Below are 20,308 nucleotides of genomic sequence, written 5' to 3'. Positions count from 1 at the left end.
ACTCCATGGGACGCCCTTCCATGTTGAACCACCATGTTTCTACAATAGCCCAGAAGGGACAAACCAAACACTGGCTGTAGGTAGAGCCTTTTGTGTTTTTCGTGAGTTTCGTAACCACCGTAGTTTCTCCTATACACCTCACAGCCCATTCTCATTCACAGGTTTTCAAATAAGCGGTGTTCAGTCACCTGTAGTTGCACTCTGCAACTTGACCACTAGATGTCACTAAATGTTACACACTTGTCCTTTAAAGGGACATTGTGAAGTGTTTTATTAGCTAAAATCAATGTCTTCATAAATGTGTCCTCATTAGTGTAAAACTACCTCTGCCAATGATCTGACTTATCCTCGTAAGTGAAGAATTTCTTATCTGTATAAACACTGGACGGGCAAGTCCATGGAGGCTTCCATGTCGTTCCGCCATTTTGAAATACTATAATCGCTGAGAGGGACATAAAGCACTAGCCTACCTGTCTCACTAATCCACAACGCGTTTTCGCTCAGAGCCAGTGTCACGTGACTGAAACCAGCTATAACAGAGAAGGAGATCAGTGAGAGGCGCTTGTCACTGCCCCGGCACATTTGAAAGTCTGCACTGCACTTTAGTTCATAATGGAGGATCATACTTATGCCGAGCCACAGGAGAAGGAATCCTCGTCGCCAAAAAAGCGAAAAAGGGAATTAAAAAGGCAACGTGACCGGCAAATTCAAAAAACGAGGGTAAACATTGGGGTAGCTTTTCCCAGGTGGAAAGAGCTAATGAAGGAGAAAGACTTTCAAAGGGACGCTGAAGTTGTTTGCTTTCTCCTTGACAGGTAGGCTTCTTGGTACATAACGGCTACCGTAGTTGCAATACGCATTTGAAAACGCGAGGCAGTAGAGAGCACTATTCGTTTGAATGCAAAATACAATTTCACCTCTAGATGGGAGAAATTCCTACACAATGTCCCTTTAAAAGATTCCCCTGACGATATCACTGCCTATTGGTGAACTCCAGCAATTAGCTGACTTCTTCTAAATAATTTAGCCATTTATTTTGTTCTTTCTGTCAACCAGCTGTATTAGCCAATAACAGCTTACATTCCCATTTATCACATTTATCCAATGCCCTTAGTCTAAAGGAAAGAAAAGTGCAACTGTAGAACAAGCTAAAATCTGTAAAACACCTAAATTGCCAAGAAAGTAACAGTAAGTAAAAGTGACAGACACCGAAAATATTCCCCTGCTTATACCGTGATTATGAAAAGAACAGAGCAGAGGGAATAATCTAAGAGGGGGACAATAATAAGGGGTTTATGTTTTTCTCACGTGTTAATGTGTCACCTTGCCTTTCACTGACTGCATGCCTGACACTTTAGCAGTATTGGTTTAAGGGTATCTATTAGCGTGAGCAGATAACGGTGCAGGGCTGTCTGTCGAGGTGGCACCCAGCCTACACACCAGCCATAATGCAGACGTCAGAGCTCCGGTGAAGGTTACACTGCCGGTAGCCCTTTGGTGCACTGTGTTTGATGAGGGACGCAGTGCGCCGGAGTCAACAGTAGCCACCCCCATCTCTCCTCCTTATACTTCTCCCCCATCCTGTTCCACCTACACGTTGACCCCCACCTACTGACTGCTGGAGCCCCTCTTCTCTCTGCAGACACCTGGAGGACAGGCTGCAGCATAATGACTGTTATAACTAGGGCACTCTATATTTATTCACCATGCCGCATCCCTGCAAATGACTGTTTATGCTGCATTGTAAAGGTCGGACAAGTTCAGTAGGCCAAGATTATTTCTGTACAAAATGTACACTCTTTATTGTATGTGTTTCTGGGTATTAGAGTTGAAATTAGTCAATTTATACACATGAAGTTTTAAAGTTTTTCAGGTTTCAGCTTCTCAGATGTGAGATGAGTGATATTAGGTATAATATCTTTTTGGTGGACAAAGCAAGCAATTTAAAGACGTCACCAACCAGCGGCTCTGAGAAATTGTTACAGGCATTTCAAACAATGACTGCAGATACGTTGGTAATGAAAATAATCATTAGCTGTCCCATACTGTGTATTTTGTAAGGATGAATTTGTTTATTTACAATCATAGCAGCATAGCTAAAGCTTATTTTTATGCTTCTTGATGCATGTTTTGTTTTTACTTAAGAGCTTTAACCCATTCGTCAGTGTTGCGAGGGACAGCACTGAGATAGTTGTGGTGTGTGGGCTGCAGCTGCACAATAATGCAGCCTGGAGCATGTAGCATCAAGCCCCTGTCTCTTGAGCAATGTTTAGCTATAACAGTTCTTAAAGCTAAACTTCTCCCTCCCCCTTTTTTTTCTCACTCGTATCCTCTTTGTGTCGTCTACCTCTTAATTATTTGCTCCTTGGCTGTTTGTTATGCTCGTGTATCTTCTGGCCTCCTAATGTTTTATCTCTGCTGTGGTTGGTCGTGTTGTGCAATATTGCAGCTTGGCAGAAAGTGCTTCATTCCAAACTGAAAGATATTTATTTCTAAAGAGCACTATCTCTTAAAAACACTGCTGAAGTTCAATGTTTTTATGAAGATGGTAATGTACTGTTGGATTTACCCTTGTGGTTATATTGGTCTTCTGCTGTTGGTAAATTATTCATTAATGAATGTGCAGATTAGTCCCACGGTGTACTCACACAATGGAGTCAATGAAAACTTGGTGGGATGTTTTTTAGCCATGCTATTAGTGTGGCTTTATGGATGACAATGTCAATCTGTCTGTCTGCCACTACACTCTGGTCCAGACTGAAGTAACTCAAGAACTATCAGATGGATTTGTACAGACATTCATGGTTCCCAGACAATGGATCCTAATGACTTTTCATCTAGCGCCATCACCAGGTCAGAATTGTCCAATACTTTGATTTATCAACAAATACCTGCAAAACGAATGACATTCCCATCAGCCTCAGCTGTGCTTTGTCTTTAGTGCTAATTTGCAAATGCATGCTAACACACTAAACTAAGATGTTGAACATGGTAAACATTATACTTGCTAATCGGGCTGAATTTAATATGTAGCCTAAAATGCTAAAGCTGCACAGGTACTGCCTCACAGAGCTGTTAGCACGGCTGCACATGTGATAGCCGATTCCGAATAAAAAATGTTTTTACTGTTCGTCATCTGTCCGTTCATAGACGGCTGCATTCAGTGATATAAAGTGGTTACATTGACTTACACATAACAAATTTATAAAACTTATTTACTATTTTGTATCTACTAGCTTACTAATAGTTCTCACACGTTGTTCTGTTTGTTCACAGACACGTTGTAACAATCACAATCCTCTAGTGGGCATGTCACATTTTACTGCACATTATGACATGGTATAAGTCTTAACAGCCTCCATTGTCTTCCAGTGTCCGTATAGGGGGATAGAGGCCAGAGCTAACAAGGAAGGGTTTGGTTACACAATTGGGGAAATTTTCAGGAGGGTGAAACTCCTGGAAAGCAGAGTCATAGCAGTTTATAGTGAAAGGTCATTACTGTATATTCAGAAGTACTAGGTTGCAGTATAAACTAGAATGGCTTTGGAGGAGAGCCAGTATTGCTGCGTAGCTTTCCAAGAATGGTTGTAATGGCAACTGTGCGCCATTTGGTGTCTGGTGTGGCGAGAGCGAGGAGAGGAAGTGAGGAGTGTTGCTGAGGAGCATTTTGATGATGCGGGTTGCATATTGCTGAGCTGCGTTGTCAGGGTGTGCGTAAGCAGGGGCGCTTGACACTGATGTGGTCCTGAATGCAGGACAGGCAAAGCTGCAGAAGGAGTGCTTGTCTTGTCCCCCTGAGAAAAGTTTCTATCGATCTGTAGGTAGGCTGGGAGGAGGAGGAGGAGGCACAGACAAGCATAATGGTTAAGCAAGCAAAGCAATTGCTGTACCTGCTCATCTCTCATTCCTGCTTCTTCTTTTTTTTTTTGGCTGGGATGTGTCTTTGTTCTTGTGTTTGAAGGTGGGTGTATCAATTCAGTTCCCACCTCCCCCTTATCCCTCCTTCTCCCACTCCACTGCGGTGTTCTCCTTCTGGGCTGTCTATCTGCATGCTCACACACACACACACACACACACACGCTCTCTCTCTTTCCCTAACACTCTCCCCCCCGTCGGTTCCTCCGTCTGTGTCTGCCGCCATCAGACGCAGGGACCGATAATATCTGCTCTAACTCCCTCTCCTCCTATTTTTTGCACTCCTCCTCTCCTGCATCTCGCCTATTGTTTATTCACTTTGTGCATTAATGTACTACTGTGCCCTTGTGTTTTATACATGATAGACTTCCTTTATCTTCAGGTTTTTTTTACCAAGTCCAAAATGCAGTTTGGACTTTGTATTTCCTAGGAAGCTAACCTGTAGTTCATTCTATGTGTATTTTTATTGAGCAACCTCAGTGATTGTTATCTGTATTCAGTTAGTGTCCGGACACGTCACTCTGACAGAGCGAGCTGCATGCATCCTCCTTGCATTACACTGCAGTACAGTCTACTGTTTGAATAAGACGCAACTCACTCCTCCACATCTGTGTGAAGACAAAGCTGCTTGGAGTCAGCTCAGAGTTGTTGTACAGTTTGAATATTAGCATGTGGCACAGCCATGACTGTGCTGTACCAGTGAAAAAAGCCTGGGAGGAACAAGGACGGGCTCTGTGGAGGGAGGAGCTGCTGTGGAAACTGCCCTGTCATTGGTTGGTGATGTGCTCTGCATGCCTGCAAGAGTCTGTACAATTGGCTGGAGCCTTGCATTGAGCACAGCAGCTGCAGTTGTGAAGAACTACCCCCCCCCTGCCCTGTCTCTCCTTTTCCTACTTCTTCCCTTCACATTAATAACTGTCTGGGAATCATTGGTGTCGACCACACGTGCCAGCCTTTCAAGCGATTTCAAGGACACTGCTTTTCACACTATATTGCAGCTTCATGTCAAGTTAGTCAATTACTTTCTGATCCGTGGAGCTCAGGGGAGTTGAAGTGACGTCTCTGTCCTGACTGCAATCTCCCTCCATCCCATCTCTCCCTCTCTCCCCCTCTCCCTCTCCCCCCCCTCTCTTTTATCACTTAATCAAGACATAGCTTGCCCTTTCCTGTTCATTGCTGCCTCCCTCCCATATGCTCTGTTCCCCTATTTGTTTGTCCTCGCTTTATTCTCTTTGGCTCTCTCCCTTCCACCCTCCTGCCTCGTGGTCCTCGTCACCCTCCGTTTAAACAAGCTCTACACGAGGTTGTGGCTTTACATTTTTCTCTCCAACAGACTTGTGTTTTGTCAATGCTTTGAATTAATGTTTGCCCTTCTGTTTCTACAGTCTACGGCAAGACAACAAGCAAGGACATGCAGAAGAGAGGTCAGTGAGGAGGATGACAACAGAAGAATAGACAGCGGCGAAGGAGGGATGAGAAAGAGACTGAAATAAGAGGAGGAAGTGGAACTCCAAAGTGCCTACTGCGAGGGGTCGTCTGCTGCTGTCTGACACTGCTGGATGAGAGCAGGACGGGGCTCAGTGTGTGCTTGGCCTTGTATGGAGGCTATATTTTATCCTGACAGCTACAGAGTCATCCATCCTACGTTGCTGAGCTGCAGTCCCAACATACCCTGAGCTGAATCGCCACCTCATCAGCGCAAGGACACCATCCCTATAAGGTTCTGCTTTTTGTTCTTCTATAGAAATTTTCTTTTTCAGGCTGCTTTAACATAACTAGCACGACAGCGACTGCCTCAGCCTTGGCCATGTTGACGTGAATGTAACAGTTACTCACGGTGGGCGTCAGTCGATTCAGGTGAAGGCACAGGCGCTCGGTGACATATTTAAGCATGCCAGAGTGATGTCCTCAGAGTAGTTTCTGTTTTTTCTTTTTCTTTTTTTTTCTTCAAGACAGAGCTGGTCTCTGCTCACGGTCGACCCCCTCTATCTCACCCTAGTGAAACTTCAGCTGCCACTTTTCCCAGGAAGAACTAATAAACATCCCCTAAAATACACCAACCAAAAGGACTCGCTGACTATTTGAGCTGAGGAAGAAATATTTTTTCTTCTGTTTCCTCTGTGTTTTTTCTGGGGGCTTTTTCTTGCATCACTATTAGTCACCCTTGATCTTGACAGTTTTCCGTCCATCTGTCTCGACCATTGCTCAGTGCTTGTGAGCAACTCCGATGGCTGTCAGCATGACCATGGGACGGGACACCAAATGGCTGACCCTGGAAGTGTGTCGCGAGTTTCAGAGAGGCACCTGCTCACGGTCTGATGCCGAGTGCAAGTTTGCCCACCCCTCCCGGAGCTGCCATGTGGAGAATGGCCGAGTCATTGCCTGCTTTGACTCTCTCAAGGTAACAATGCAACAGACATTACACACATCCATCCTTGCCATACTAAATTCATTTGTTGAGACACGTGTATTGTGATTTGTGTTAAGGTAGTTGAGGTGTTATTTCACACATCAGATGCCATATATGAGTGACTATTGTTTAGGGTGTTGTCTGCTAACTAAATTGTTCAAGACAGGAGATGCGTCAGGATGAATTTCCTGGAAACCTTTCAAACTATGTCAGTTGGTCAGTTGATTCACCCTTTTTAACCCTACATTCATTTCAAGCTATTTTTGTCCCCAAAAAATCTAATGTCATATATACATACTTAAGATTATGGTGCTGGAAGTATAGGGAAATGTGTTGTATTGCCTTGAAATTGTGTTTTTTTATATCATATGTGAATCATGGTGAACATGTCTGTTGTCTATATTAAGAATTTAAAGTCAGATTTCACACAGAATGATTTTTAAAACACTTGAGAACTGCTGAAAATAACATTTTTGGCTTGTCATCATCGAGTCTAAAGCAATCAACTTCAACCAGTAGGCAATGGAAATAAAATGTTTTATCACACACAGGTAATACAGGTAATTATATTTGTGACAGCGATATATATGTATAAATATATATATATCTCATGATATAGTAAATTTAAAACTTATAGCCTATAATGTTGATATAGATGTCCTATACCACTAGGCCACCACACCATATTGCCCAAGGTACTTTGTTACATTGATTTAAAAGTCCTGTAAATCAGATATTATCATAAATCAGTCAGGCTCATTAATTTGCAACATTGCCTGCAATGATGTAATGCAGCCAGTACTCAACATCAAGGATGCCCCATTGTCCCAGGGAAAGTAAAAATAGTGTCTGGGAAGATTTTTCTGCCAACAGCGCAAGGGTCTCTGCCTCTCCTCTTATGCTGTGCGTGGGCAGTCAGTAGGTGTGGTATGTTGGGTACATTTTAACCTCTCTGTCACTCTTTCTCTCTGGATCTCTGGGTTAGGATGTTCCTATAAACTCCTAATAGTTTGTTTATCTTCTCTCTTGTATAATGTCCCTGTATTGAGTTTGTGATTATTTAGCTAAATAATAATAATGTATAAAATGTGTGTATGTAAATGTCTATCGCCATATACCATTCAGAAACAGGATTACAATTGCTGTGATGCATTTATCAGTCAGTTAGAAATAAACAAGAAACAATAAATTAACCAGTGACTGAAAGAATAATTACTGATTGAAAACTGATTGTGGTCAGACACAGAGAGTGATTTAATTGTTTTTATTCAGATATGATTGCAGGGAAGTCAATGACGTTATGTGAGGTACTGAAACAAAGTTATTAAACTATATTCATTATGTAGAATGAAAGAAATGTTTGGGACATTGGTTGTTAAGTCTGGGAAAGTTGAAAGTAGAATTTGGATATTGGATTCAGAATATAACTGGTATATTAAAGAGAAAGTTCCCACTGTATACATTTATTTGAAAATCTCTGACAGGGTAGATTTCATCTCCTGGTATCTGTCAGGGACCTGACAAGCTGTATGTTTCATGATTGTAACGGGATGTAATATCCTCCATGGCGTAGCTAACATTATTGCAGAAATCCCCCTCCTTCCTCTTACTGACTTGCTCTGACATGTTTTATTGGTTACACAAAGAGCTTAATTGTTGCTATCTTTATCTATACTGTTGCTTTCATTTAGAACTGAAATCAAACACCTGCGTCACAGATATTTGATTATCATGTCTGGTTACTAAATGTTAATCCACACCCTCCAGCCAATCAGAATTGAAGATTTTCAGTGGCCATAGTATAAATCATCATAAAGCGTGCCCCAATTTAAACAAACTAAATGTACATATGATTCTTTATACCTAAACATATATAGATAACGTGTAACAATCTCAAAAGATATAGATGTTATTTCTATTTTGCCCAGGCGGAAATGTCTCATAAAAGCCACTTTGCTGACAGTCTGTCCGTCCATCAGTGATGTGAGCTTGTCGGTCGTGCTACTTCAATATCACTGCAGCTGCTCTCCTGACTCTCGTCTTTTCTCCTTCACCACAGGACCACAACACTAGCTCTGCTCATACACAGCGGAAAAACTAACAGTCTGAGAAGTGACGATGCTTTACTTTATTTTAGAAGAGACTATCAATGGCCAGTTGCGCTAAAATCAAGAACAGACTGCTGCTGTGTTGGTGAGTGCCAGATACGTGTGTGTTTGCAACCAGCTTTCATGCAGGGAAAAAGTGAGACCCAGACAAGGGGCTTTCTGTCTGAGTGCAGCTGCTGTCTCCTTGTTTATTGAGTTAGAATTTATTATTCAGCCATTTTTCTGTGTTATGTCCTCCAGAGCAGGAGGGAGATGGAGAGAGAGAGAGCGAGGGAGAGAAACAGAGAGGGGGGCCTAGCAACAGCACAGGAGTGCATACCCATTGGATAGTTTGATCTTCCTGAGTGGCACGGCTGTTTTTAGCACAGAGCAACAGCCTGGCTCTGTACTGGTTGCATTGATGGGAGAAAGAGGCGAGCTGCTTTGTACCAAAGGCAGTGAACAAGCATTAAAGGCCATATTTGGTTGTTTGAAGCCCCGGGGTCATGTTGTTAGTTTGAGAAATAACTGAAGTTGGTGACAGTTGAAGGTCAAAGCCGCTTTCTTTATCAGGAGCTGCAGCAGGGCTTTAGTGCCAGCACAGTATGTCAACAACCACCTCTTTACAACAGTGTTTCTATCCCCATTGTTGTTATACTCAGCTGACGGCTGTTGTTTTTGGTCGACTGACTTGAAAAAACAAAGAAGCACCTCACTCTGTCCCCAATAGAGCCGCTCTACAGCATCACTCCTTCCTCCTGCTCTCCGCCCATCCCCTCCCTTCTTTGTTAATTTTATGGATTTATCTGCTAATGGCCTCCCTCCTCATCATCCCTCCCATATCTGGCATCTCCAGCCCGGTCCGAGCCGAATGCTGTCATTCCCTGTTGCTCCTCCATTAGCTCTGTCTGGTCGGTCTGAACCTGCTGCAGGGGAGGGAGGGGGCAGCTCACTGCCTAGTTCTTTTTACCTTGTTAACTGGAGTGCTGCTGTCATCTCAAATGATTAGTGTGGACATCACATCTGCCCGACATATAGTAGATTCAACAGCAGTGTCACTTTTGGATGACATCATGGCTGCAACTAACAATTCTTTTCATTATTAATTAAATTGGTTTAATTAATTGGTTCAATTTTTGGTCCAAACAACAATTCTAAACCCAAAGATACTCCGTTTACTCATATAGGACGAGGAAAAACTGGTAATCTTTGCATTTCAGAGGCTGGAACATCAGTACATTTTTGGGGGATTTTTTGGTTAATTAGACTAAGAGTGATACATGCCAGCAGCTCTGTGAGGCTGTGCTTTGGTGCAGCGTGTTAGCATTAACACATTTGCACTAAACACGAGGTACATATGATGATAAGAGTATCATTAGTTTTGCAGATATTTGGTCATAAACCAAAGTATTGAACAAACTCGATATATGTACCACATTTCATACCAATCCATCCAAAATCTCAGCCTCAAGAAAAACATCAAGTTTGTACCATACTGACATAATACAGCTCTAAGGATGTGTGTAGCAGTTTAGATCTGTGCAGTCTATTTATCGATGTCCCATCTCTCTCGTCTTTCTCTGAATGCATCAACAGCACACTACTGTACTAACAGGGACTTTCTCTGTGTTGCGTAGTGTGTTGCCATGGCTACCAAAAGGAGATTCCTGACCCAATACTCTCCTCAACAATACTTTTCATTGGCCTCTTTCTCTACACCAGATTTTATAGCCTTTATAAAGGTTTTTTGTGTAAATGTTAATGCTACAAGAATTTTGAAAAATCCAGACAGTAATTTGGTCCAACTTGGTCCACAATGTATAAAGTATATCATTAGGCTCATTAATAGGTAGTTAATCTGTCCTTCTGAATTTGAGCAGGCTTGCTGGGCTCAAGGGACTCACTCCTCATTACAGACTCATCCCTAAACACACAGTGCGCTGACGCAAAGCTTGCTCGCATCTCGGGTGTAGGCGAAAGTGTTTGTGTATTCCTGTGAACCATCCTGGCCATTTTTCATGCTGCTACATGTCTGCTTGTATACATTTTGTCTGGTGTGTGAGGTTGTGTGAATCCCTCCTGGATGCTGCTATAGGAGACACTGCGTTTACCTCCTGTCCTATATAGCTCTCCTGCTGTGAAACCCTTTTTTATGTGTCCTCTTCTCAGCATGACATCATCCATCACCGTCAGAGTCTCTGCACCATGACGTCAGTTTTTTTATTTTCTGTTGCTTTAGTGCTCCGTTGGTCGTAGCTTTATGGTCACCTAATGAGAACTGTGTTTTGAAGGTGTGGTTTGATGACAGAGCATGGGGCTGACGCTTCGTGGACGTAGTTTAGCGAGTTAACAGCTCATCTGCAGGGGCAGACAGCTGCTGTCGGCCCTGGAGTTTAATGGAGACTGCAGTTTTTCCTCTGAGATTGTGTTGACCTGCAGTGTTCCTGCAGCACCATCTTCACCTTCCTCACAGGCTCTGGCAAGGAGCAAGGACACTGCTTTAATGACATTCTGGGGCAAAATGAATTGCTTCAAGATAAATGGCTCTAAATCTGATTTAGGGTTTGTCAAGAAGCCAAAAATGACAAGTAAAAATGAGCATAAAGAATGACTTGTTCTGATCTGAAAATGTTTTTTGGCAGGGGGTGCTGAATAAAAATAAGCCTCAGCTGACTAAAATACAGAATAAAACACAGAATATTTTGGATCCATAGTTTCACTTTGAAAGTAAAATATTGTATTAACCACAAGCAATACTGACATTTTTAGGGAAAGTCAGAGAGTTATAGACTACAACAGCAGTTCAATGTTCAAAAACCTGAAGACTTTGCTTACACAAACTGTCTGCCGCCATTGTTTAAGCCTGCATGTGATGAATGAAGCTTTGCATACAGGACAAATAGAGGTGCTTTGACTATGCACATAAGCCCAATATTAGAATACTGGCTGCTCAGCCAACATGTCGCATTCTGCATTTGTTAAAGAATAGCCATGAATAGTCCTCCTCCTTCTTTCAATTAATACTGTTTAACACAGTCATGTTACAGCATGTGTTTTTAGTAATTAATTGTAGTTATTGGGACACATTTGTCTAATAGAAAAGTACAACACTTGTTCTTGTGTGATTTATTCATAAAAGCCCTCATTTACTTGACTGGAGTCAAGCTTAATAAAGATCATGAACAGAAACCAGCACTTAGGTTAGTCTCACAACTATTCTTTATAAAACTGGTATTCATAAAAGTTGGTACCATATATGAAGTCCAGTGGTGGAAAGTAACTAAGTACATTTACTTAAATACTTTTTGTCATTTGATTGACATTTCTAGCTACTAGTAACATACAAAATATATGATAAGCTTTTAAAATATGTTGTGTTATTATATATTTAACTACACTACAGTATGTGAAATAGCTTAACCCCACCTTAAATACAGTAAACAGTAGAGTGCTACATATAACTAATCTAATAATAATATACAGATTTGTTTAACGGTTACAGGGAGGATTTCTCTGCATTGAGTACTTTAACTTTTGATACTGGAGTACATTTTGCTGATAATACATACTTTTTTATTAAATAACTATTTAAATGTATAACTTTTACTTAACAGAGAATATTCTAACATTTTGGTATTGCTAATTTTTGGATCTGAATACTTCCACCACCAGACAGTATTATGCATGTTTGGAGAGGTTTTAGTACAAATGCAGGTAAAAAAAAAAAGTTATGTTATCTTTCAGGCTTGCTGATAAAGTTGTTGGGGGTTTTTTTTGCAAATAAATACAATAAAATGTCATAATATTTTGAAGAAAGTAAACTCACTGTTCTGAATTCTCATCTAATCTCATTTTAGCTCTTCCCTGAATAAAACAACTTATACCATATTATAAGTTATTATTATTAGAATATTTGTTTTTCCACTTTCTGGAAAGTAGCTAATTTATTGGACTGATAACCACCAGGCAGAGATACAGAATCTGTCGTACCGGCCGGTGAGAGTCGAGCATATGTTCTCACTCTCGCATTATCTCTTGTCAGCAAAGTTTATTTAACTTCTGCTGTGCCTCTGTGGAAAAATCCAAAGCTGCCTTCATTACTTCACCTGTCATTTCACATTGCTTTAAAAAAAAAATGTCTTGTTCATGGTTTAAAATGAAAAGATGAGAAGTAGTTTGAATGTAGCTCAATGACCGAATAATTTGCTTGTAGAAAGAAGAAACTACTTGAATGGCTCAGATTTTTAATGATGAGCATTTTCAGAAAGTGGTTGTACATTTCTTATGAATTATCCAAGATGCCGTCTTCTGGGACTTCATTAGTACTTTATTTCACCAGGATTTTCTAGTTCTGACATGCTTGGTTCTTGTTGTTTAGTTTAACAAATTGTACTTACATTACATTACACGGACAAGTTCAACGAAACGTAGATTAGTTGCTACAGTAAGCTTTTTATCTTTGGTGTTGGAGGGTTCTGTGGTCTTTGTCACAGCCCTGATTTATTTAGTGTCTCAATCACACTATTCTCATCTGCCTGTTATGCGACGTTTTCTTCCTTAAGTAAGAGTCACTGTAAAGTGTCACCCTGTCTGCCTGTTCTCATCTTTCCCCCCTCCTCTCTCCTACTCAGGGGCGCTGCACACGTGAGAACTGCAAATACCTGCACCCACCTCCGCACCTGAAAACCCAGCTGGAGATTAACGGGAGGAACAACCTGATCCAGCAGAAGGCTGCGGCAGCCATGTTGGCTCAACAGATGCAGTTTATGCTGCCTGGAGCACAGTTGCAGCCCATAGTGAGCAGCCCACACTGAAACTACACATTTTCAATTAATGCAGTGTGTTTGAAGAAATTTAATTTATTTATCAAAATACTAACCCTGCACTTTGTGTACTGTGATGTTCTGGTCAGTAACAGGGTGGCAGTTATTTTTTAAGTTACAGTTTTCCCAACTTCTGTCCTCCATCAAAGATAAAATAGGGAATAAATATGGATAGGATATGGGTTCACAATTTTATTCATGCTTTGGTTCATGAAGTTATCAAATAAACATATTATTTATTACTATGGTATTTCTCAGGTAAAATTAGGTTTTGTCATTTGCAGCCTATTATTATGTTATATAAGCGTTTAATAACCACATTATTGATAATCAAATCCCTCTTAAAGTGATAACAACGATCTCATTCCCCACTGTCGTTGTGATGTGGATTTTTAAAACAATAAAAATATTATTATTGTTATCGTTCTTGATAGGGACGGCTCTTAAGTCTTAAGTCACATTTAAAAAGAAATGTGAAATGCATAATGTTTTATATATTCAGTCCATACATTTTTTAAATATTTAAAGTAATAGCATAGCTATAGATATGCATTGTTCTCACTGCTGTAACACAGTAGTTGTTATGTTACCACCAAATCCTGTCCTTAAGCCAGAGAAAGCTCTGCTATAACTTCTTTTGTCTGTCTTGTCTCTGTCGTTCTCGCCCTCCCTCAGACAACATTCCCAATGACGCCCTCCCTGGCAACGAGTCCCAGTATGGCATTCAGTCCATATCTGAGCCACATGGGTCCAGGCATGGGCTTGATGCCTGAGCTGCTGCCCAGTACTCCCCTGCTGGTCCCTGGGAGTCCCACAGGCCTGACAGCCATGGGCAACGGCACCTCCGCACAAAAACATGTGCGCACAGACAAGCTCGAGGTATGCGGCCTGTGTGCAGTTGTTGTGTTTCTATGTTTGGCCTAAGTATGATGAAAGGTAAATGTTGATCAGTGCTCCCGTTGACCCTGCCAGGTTTGTCGAGAATTCCAACGCGGTAACTGCACGAGGGGTGAGAGCGACTGCCGCTACGCTCACCCCCTGGAGGCTGGCATGGTGGACTGCAGTGAGAACTCAGTCATTGTCTGCATGGACTACATTAAAGGCCGCTGCAGCCGAGACAAGTGCAAGTACTTCCATCCCCCGGCTCACCTGCAGGCCAGGATCAAGGCCGCACAGCACCAAGCCAGTCAAAACACAGCGTCCGCAGCCTTGGTGAGTCCTTCTCAACACTGCGACAGGGACTAATGTTGAGAAGTATTTGTTCTTTTTTACCAAAAATAAATGTTGGCCAACATCGACTTCCTTTCTGTGATTCAGTGAACTGTTGGATAGAAAAATCACAGGTGTAAGCCAATACTCACCTTCTTAAAAGTTACAAATCAACATTCACCATATCTATTTAACATAGCAGTGACACAGCAGAAGATTTTCTTGTTCTCTACTTGGATATTGTTTACTGATGCAATGAAGGATCAGGGTATCACAGTATCCGGCAGGCAGCCTGAAATTTGATAATGTAGTCTGGGGATTATGTTTTTTATGAATGTCTGCTACTGTGCATGTGTCTGAGCCTGTACTCTCAGTGAAGCAAGCTACAAAGGCTAAAGTTAGCAATTTTGAGCAGCTGTAACATAATCAGGTCAATCTGCAGAGCTGATGCAGAAAAACAAGAATGACAATATTGAAAAAATATACAAAATAGTAAAATGAAAAGGATTAGAAACATAATGCATCCAAGGTTTATACACTTTTTTTTGTTGTTGTGGCTTCTAGTGCTTTATGCTGCTGAATGACTGTATTAATGCTGTTACAACAGTCCGTATTGTCATCAATGGTTCATATTTTACCTGATTTGATATTAAATCAGGGTTTTTTTAAAAAGATAAAAACTACAAATTATGACGGCTTGGCATCACATCCTAAAATGTTGTATGTGTTTGTATTCATGTTATAACTGTATTTCCCTGTAATCTTGGTTATCTTTCACTGCAGTTAGATGTTTCAGTACCAGCCCCATTAGTGAATGAAATCATAACAATCCCATTTTGCTCTTGGCCTGACCTCTGGGCTGTCCTATATTACTTCAGCTAATCTTACATACTGCAGTGTCCTCTTGTGGTGGTAAACAGAAACATCCGTTAACTGGATGTCAATTAGATTCACAAGCCAGTCCCTAAACACTCAATTGTTGGCTTTTGTTGCTAAAACTGGGTGGAAACAATTTGAGAGTTTAAAAAAGCTGCAATGCACAACCAATCCAAGGTCTTTAGGGCAGTGATGTGTGGAAGTTGTGTGTTTGTAAACACTGTCCTACCATTTAACATTGCTCAGGACATTCATTTTCAATGTGTTACAAAGTGATTTGCTATATCTGCAGTTTGTTTCACTGTGGAGGAGAATGGAAGAGCATTGTTTCAGATAAGACGTCCTTAAAGTGAGGGTGAACATTTGTTAGCAGCCGTTCTCGCCACCCTTCAAGCGACATTTGGTAGGCGCTGAGATCTCTAATCGTCCGGTTTAAGACTAGATTTTGATGCATTTACAGAGATGAGGATATTTTTTTGTGTGTAGATATACTGCAAGGAAAAACTTGTTTTAGCCCACAAATTAAGATAACGTCTCTCCTCCTTCCTCTGGTTTTCTTCCTGACCAGGCTCTGCCTCCAGGTGCCATGCAGCAGTTACCAAAGAGGCAGATCTTAGAGAAGAGCAACGGAGCTGCTGCCACTGTCTTCAACCCCAGCATGTTCCACTACCAGCAAGCCCTGGCTAACATGCAGCTCCAGCAACCAGCCTTCATCCCTACTGGTGAGTCTCTACACACACTAGTGTTTACCTAACCATACACCCTAGGAGGTAAAGTGGAACCATGAACCATTGGAATTTGATTCTGGGCAGATAAATGCAAGGATTTTTTTATGTTAAACAACAAGGTAATGTTAAACAGGGAGTTACAGGTGTAGTAATAACAGTATGCATGCTGTGTCAGTGCAAGCCTCTCAACAGTGTAAATGCTTGACTTTACCCCTTCTATCACGCCACACTTCCCTTCCTTGTGTTGCTTGCATTTGCTTCACTCTTGCCTGATGTGTGGTGAGAGTTGTGGATGCCATAAACAAACTTAGAGAATGCATTGCAGTTATCAGTCCAAACAAAAGCCAGACAATAAACACATCACAATGTCATTGTGTGGAACTGTTGGTGCATGGATTGGTGGGCGCATGCATTCTTTTGGCCTATCGGATCTTGTAAATCTTAAAAATCCTAATATTTAAAAAGTACAATTCTTTTGGCTTAGAAGAGGCAGATAATAGAAGACAGCCGTGTAAACACAGAAAATGAGACAGAGCAAAGGACAACTCCAGTCCTAATACTCTTATCCATATTTAAGGCCCCATGACATAATTTTAGTTTTCTTCCAAGGTTTTATGTGTTTTTGCATTAAACTGGAAGTGTAGTTGTTACTTAACATCAGGAGAAACTCAGTTTGAAGGGTTTAATTGGCTGAAAATGTACAATCTTAATTTGACAGTATTAAATGAGTACTGATAAAATTACATTTTGTTAACATATATTTAGCACGGGGCACCATGGTAACCTAGTAGTAGCAAAGCTGAGTCCTTGCTGCAGCAGGCATGGGTTCAAGTCTGACCTGTGCTGCATGTCATCCTCTCTCTCTCTCTCTCTCTCTCTCTCTCTCTCTCTCTCTCTCTCTCTCTCTCTCCCCTTTCATGTCAACCTGTCCTGGCAAAATAAAGGCAACCCACCCAGCATTATTGATATGCCTGAATTATACAACATACAGGTCTGCAGCCAAAACACCCACATAGTGTACCTGCTCTGTGCTGATGGGAGAGTATACTTAATACTCATGCACATTTATTACACACAAGTTTCATCTTCATTTCTTGCTGCTTAGATATACCTCTTCTACAATGTACTGATACTGATCAAAGCTTCAATATCTTGTCTGCTCATCAGCTGAAAGCAGTTTGATTTTGCACTCTTATCTTTCACTGTTCAACATGTGTTTGTGTGTCTTTGTGTGCCGGCACTAACTGTGACAGCCTCGATGTCGCTTGTGTTGCCTGCACTAACCTGAACCTGTTGACTTGCCTTGACCTTCTTTACCACAACTTTTTGTCCTTGTTTTCTTTTTTTCCTCCTCCTGCTGTCCTTCTCGTCTGCTCTCCTTCATTCCTTGTTTTTCACACATGTAGCTATACATAATGTGGCAGGTTCTTTTCTGTGCATGCTGCCCTCAGGAGCCATTGGTAGGTCAGCTATATCTGATATATATGTGGTGATGTAAAGGAGGCTTTATTGAATGATTGATTGGAGGACAACATGGCCATACTGGTTAGCCTGTTTTAGCCAGTTAACTACAAATTATGCCATCTAGGCAGCTATTTGTTTTCATTCATACCCCAGAAATATGCATCACAGTGAATCCTTAGTTTCCAGGTGGGTTTAGTATTAGTTATTGCTTTTATTTAGTTTAGCATTTTGTATTTTAGCTAGTAATTGTATTCTTTTGTGAGGGAGTAGACAGAAAAATGAGAGAGAGAGAGAGAGAGAGAGAGAGAGAGAGAGAGAGTGAAACAAAACAAAATGTACCTGACCAAACTGAGGATGCTGCAAGAGGGAGAAGGTTGTTTTGAGTTATAATTTTTTTTTAAATTGAATATTTTCTGGTTTCTTTAGTCCTCTATGACAGTAAACTGAATATCTTCTGGCTGTGGATCAAACAAGCATCCCCTTGGGCATTGGGAAAGGGGATCAGCATTTTTCACAATATCCTGACATTTTATGGACCAAACAAATTATTGACAGATAAATTAGAATAATCGTGAGATGCAGCCCTAATGGATAATGAAAACTCTCTCTTATGTATCAAAGGAAGCTCTGACATTCAAGATTTGAATCTGAAGCTCAATAAGATCCAGAATATGGATAACATTAAAATATCAATATATATTGCAGATGTGATAGTTTCTTCATGAGAAAAGGAGCTTTAAAAACATTCCTTGCTCACAATTGTATTATATGACACTAATGTTATTGTGATGGAGAGTAAAGAGGACTAAATGTTCACTGCAATGCAGTTCCCCTCTCTAACAAGCTGCGAGTTGGGTTGGGTTGATTTCTAACCATTGTGTACTAGAAAGAGACAGTAGTTGGTCAGCAGTAATCTAACTTCATGAGATGTGCAGTTAATGAGCTTGAACTGCTACTGTATGGTCCTTTAAAGGTGCCAATGTAGAGGTACATTCAGCCTGTGGGAGAATACTCGCTGAAGACCTTATGATAGACATTCACTTTGGAGCTTTCAGCCCACTGTCTGTTCATCTCACGTCTGTGTTTGATCATGTCTGCCTGTCTGCAATCACATTAATGTGTAAGTCATTTCAACACTGTGTGAGCATGCCTTGTGCATGTACATGTGTGCATACATGTGCATACCTTATGTGTGTGTAGGTGCAGTTCGCTCAGGTAGCTCGGGGAAGCGGGACGAAGACCAGCAGTCAATGCTCTCACTGTAAGCCTGCCTGCCTGCTTATATAAACCCCAGTGCCCGGACTCAGTAGTGAGGGGACTCCCTGTAGGTTATCCCTGCACAGATCACACCTTTATCAGCCCCCCTAAACAGGTCTTTATTGAACTACAACTGTATTTCCACTACAAGGTACAGCTTGACTTTAATCTTACTTTTGGTGCCTCCACTTCGTTTTCCAATGTAGATAGTACTGGATAGTAGCTGATCGTCATAGTGACGTAGTTTGGAAACAACCAGGAAACTACACACGGGGGCTTTACTTTGGTCTTGAAAAGCTGCAGCCAGACAAACTGCAACCTACACTGTACATTTACTGCCAGATTGACACCTTCACTGCTCACCTTTTCCTCTGCTCCACCCCTCTCTCCCTCTCTCTCTTTCACACATCCACACACTAACTACGCACACAATAGGGAGCTGCTACTCTTATAAGAGAGGAGATGAAGGGATGATGTTCTTGATTCGTCTGCACTTCGTCAGTTGACCGTGGTGTGGTTTTGTGGGCTGCCATTTTTGAGGGGAATAAAAAAATTGTGGTTGCTTTTGATGGTAGCTTTGCTGTTTGAAAATGCAGGGTTTGTGCAGGATGTCGTGTGTCGTGCAACCAATCAGTGGTCTGCAATAGTGTCTATGCCACCTTTTAGTATCAGCTCAGCTCGTTTGGAATCTTATTTTGGTACAAAAAATGTACCAGGCACTATAACCATAATGGAAAAACAGTTTGTGGAGTCGAGCCGTACCCTGCGGTGTAGAGTAGTGTTTCACTGTGTATTGTAGCTGTATGATAAAAATATTCACAAAACTGATCAAAAATATCAGCACAAATTGCAACTACTTTCTGAACAATCTACTAATTTTACTAAGTCTATTCAGTAAATGTAGTACAGTATTTGAGAAACTAAACTAACAACATATTTAAGATCTATCAGAATCAGGAACCTACACACACATACACAGAGAACAGGAAGATATGGTGTCAGTTGTGGTAAAGCTGATCTTAATTGTGGTCACAAATCTTGTATATGATAGTCATAAAAGGCTTCATGAAGACTTGTTGTTGTGTGTGTGTGTGTGTGTGTGTGTGTGTGTGTGTGTGTGTGTGTGTGTGTGTGTGACCTCCTCTCTTCTCGCATTTTCTGACTTGTATTTGTGTTCTTCATCCATACCACATTTATCATTGCTTCATGCTGATATTAAGACAGTAATATAGCACATTTGGAAATAATTACACTGTCAGTATAAGCAGAAACTTAGGAGGCAGAAAAAATAAAAATAAATGCTTTCATGTGTCTGTTGCTGGTATAAATCACAATGAAATAAGTTACAAGATGTGTTATGCTGCTGGCAGGAAAAAGGAATATTTGCAGCTGCTGCGATTGTAGTCAAGCTTTCAGATTTTTGTTTTATTTGGGCGAGTTTGGAATTTTAAAGCTTAAGGGCACAGTCACATATTCGCAAAATCAACAGTTCCCCCCGTTCATTCTATGTGAGTGAAGAAGATAATTAAACCTTCTCTT

General features: G+C 41.1%; 1 protein-coding gene across 12 annotated transcripts in view; it reads left to right on the top strand.

Moving 5' to 3' along the window:
• mbnl3 (muscleblind-like splicing regulator 3) overlaps positions 1-20,308 on the top strand; it is a 33,751-nt gene that overhangs the window by 3,644 nt on the left and 9,799 nt on the right. For 4 of the 12 annotated variants that reach the window (XR_007887335.1, XM_051421136.1, XM_051421135.1 and 1 more), the window contains exons 2-6: positions 5,301-6,316; positions 13,044-13,208; positions 13,911-14,114; positions 14,208-14,447; positions 15,889-16,042. Coding sequence is in view for 11 of the 12 variants with exons in the window: in XM_051421136.1 (XP_051277096.1) it covers positions 6,143-6,316; positions 13,044-13,208; positions 13,911-14,114; positions 14,208-14,447; positions 15,889-16,042 (937 nt within the window). In the remaining variant the exon portion in view is untranslated. The other 8 variants (XM_051421132.1, XM_051421134.1, XM_051421131.1 and 5 more) reach the window with 7 other exon arrangements.

This window comes from Dicentrarchus labrax, unplaced genomic scaffold (genome assembly GCF_905237075.1).
Source record: "Dicentrarchus labrax unplaced genomic scaffold, dlabrax2021, whole genome shotgun sequence".
Taxonomy (NCBI): domain Eukaryota; kingdom Metazoa; phylum Chordata; class Actinopteri; family Moronidae; genus Dicentrarchus; species Dicentrarchus labrax.
This window is presented reverse-complemented; position numbering and strand designations above follow the sequence as displayed.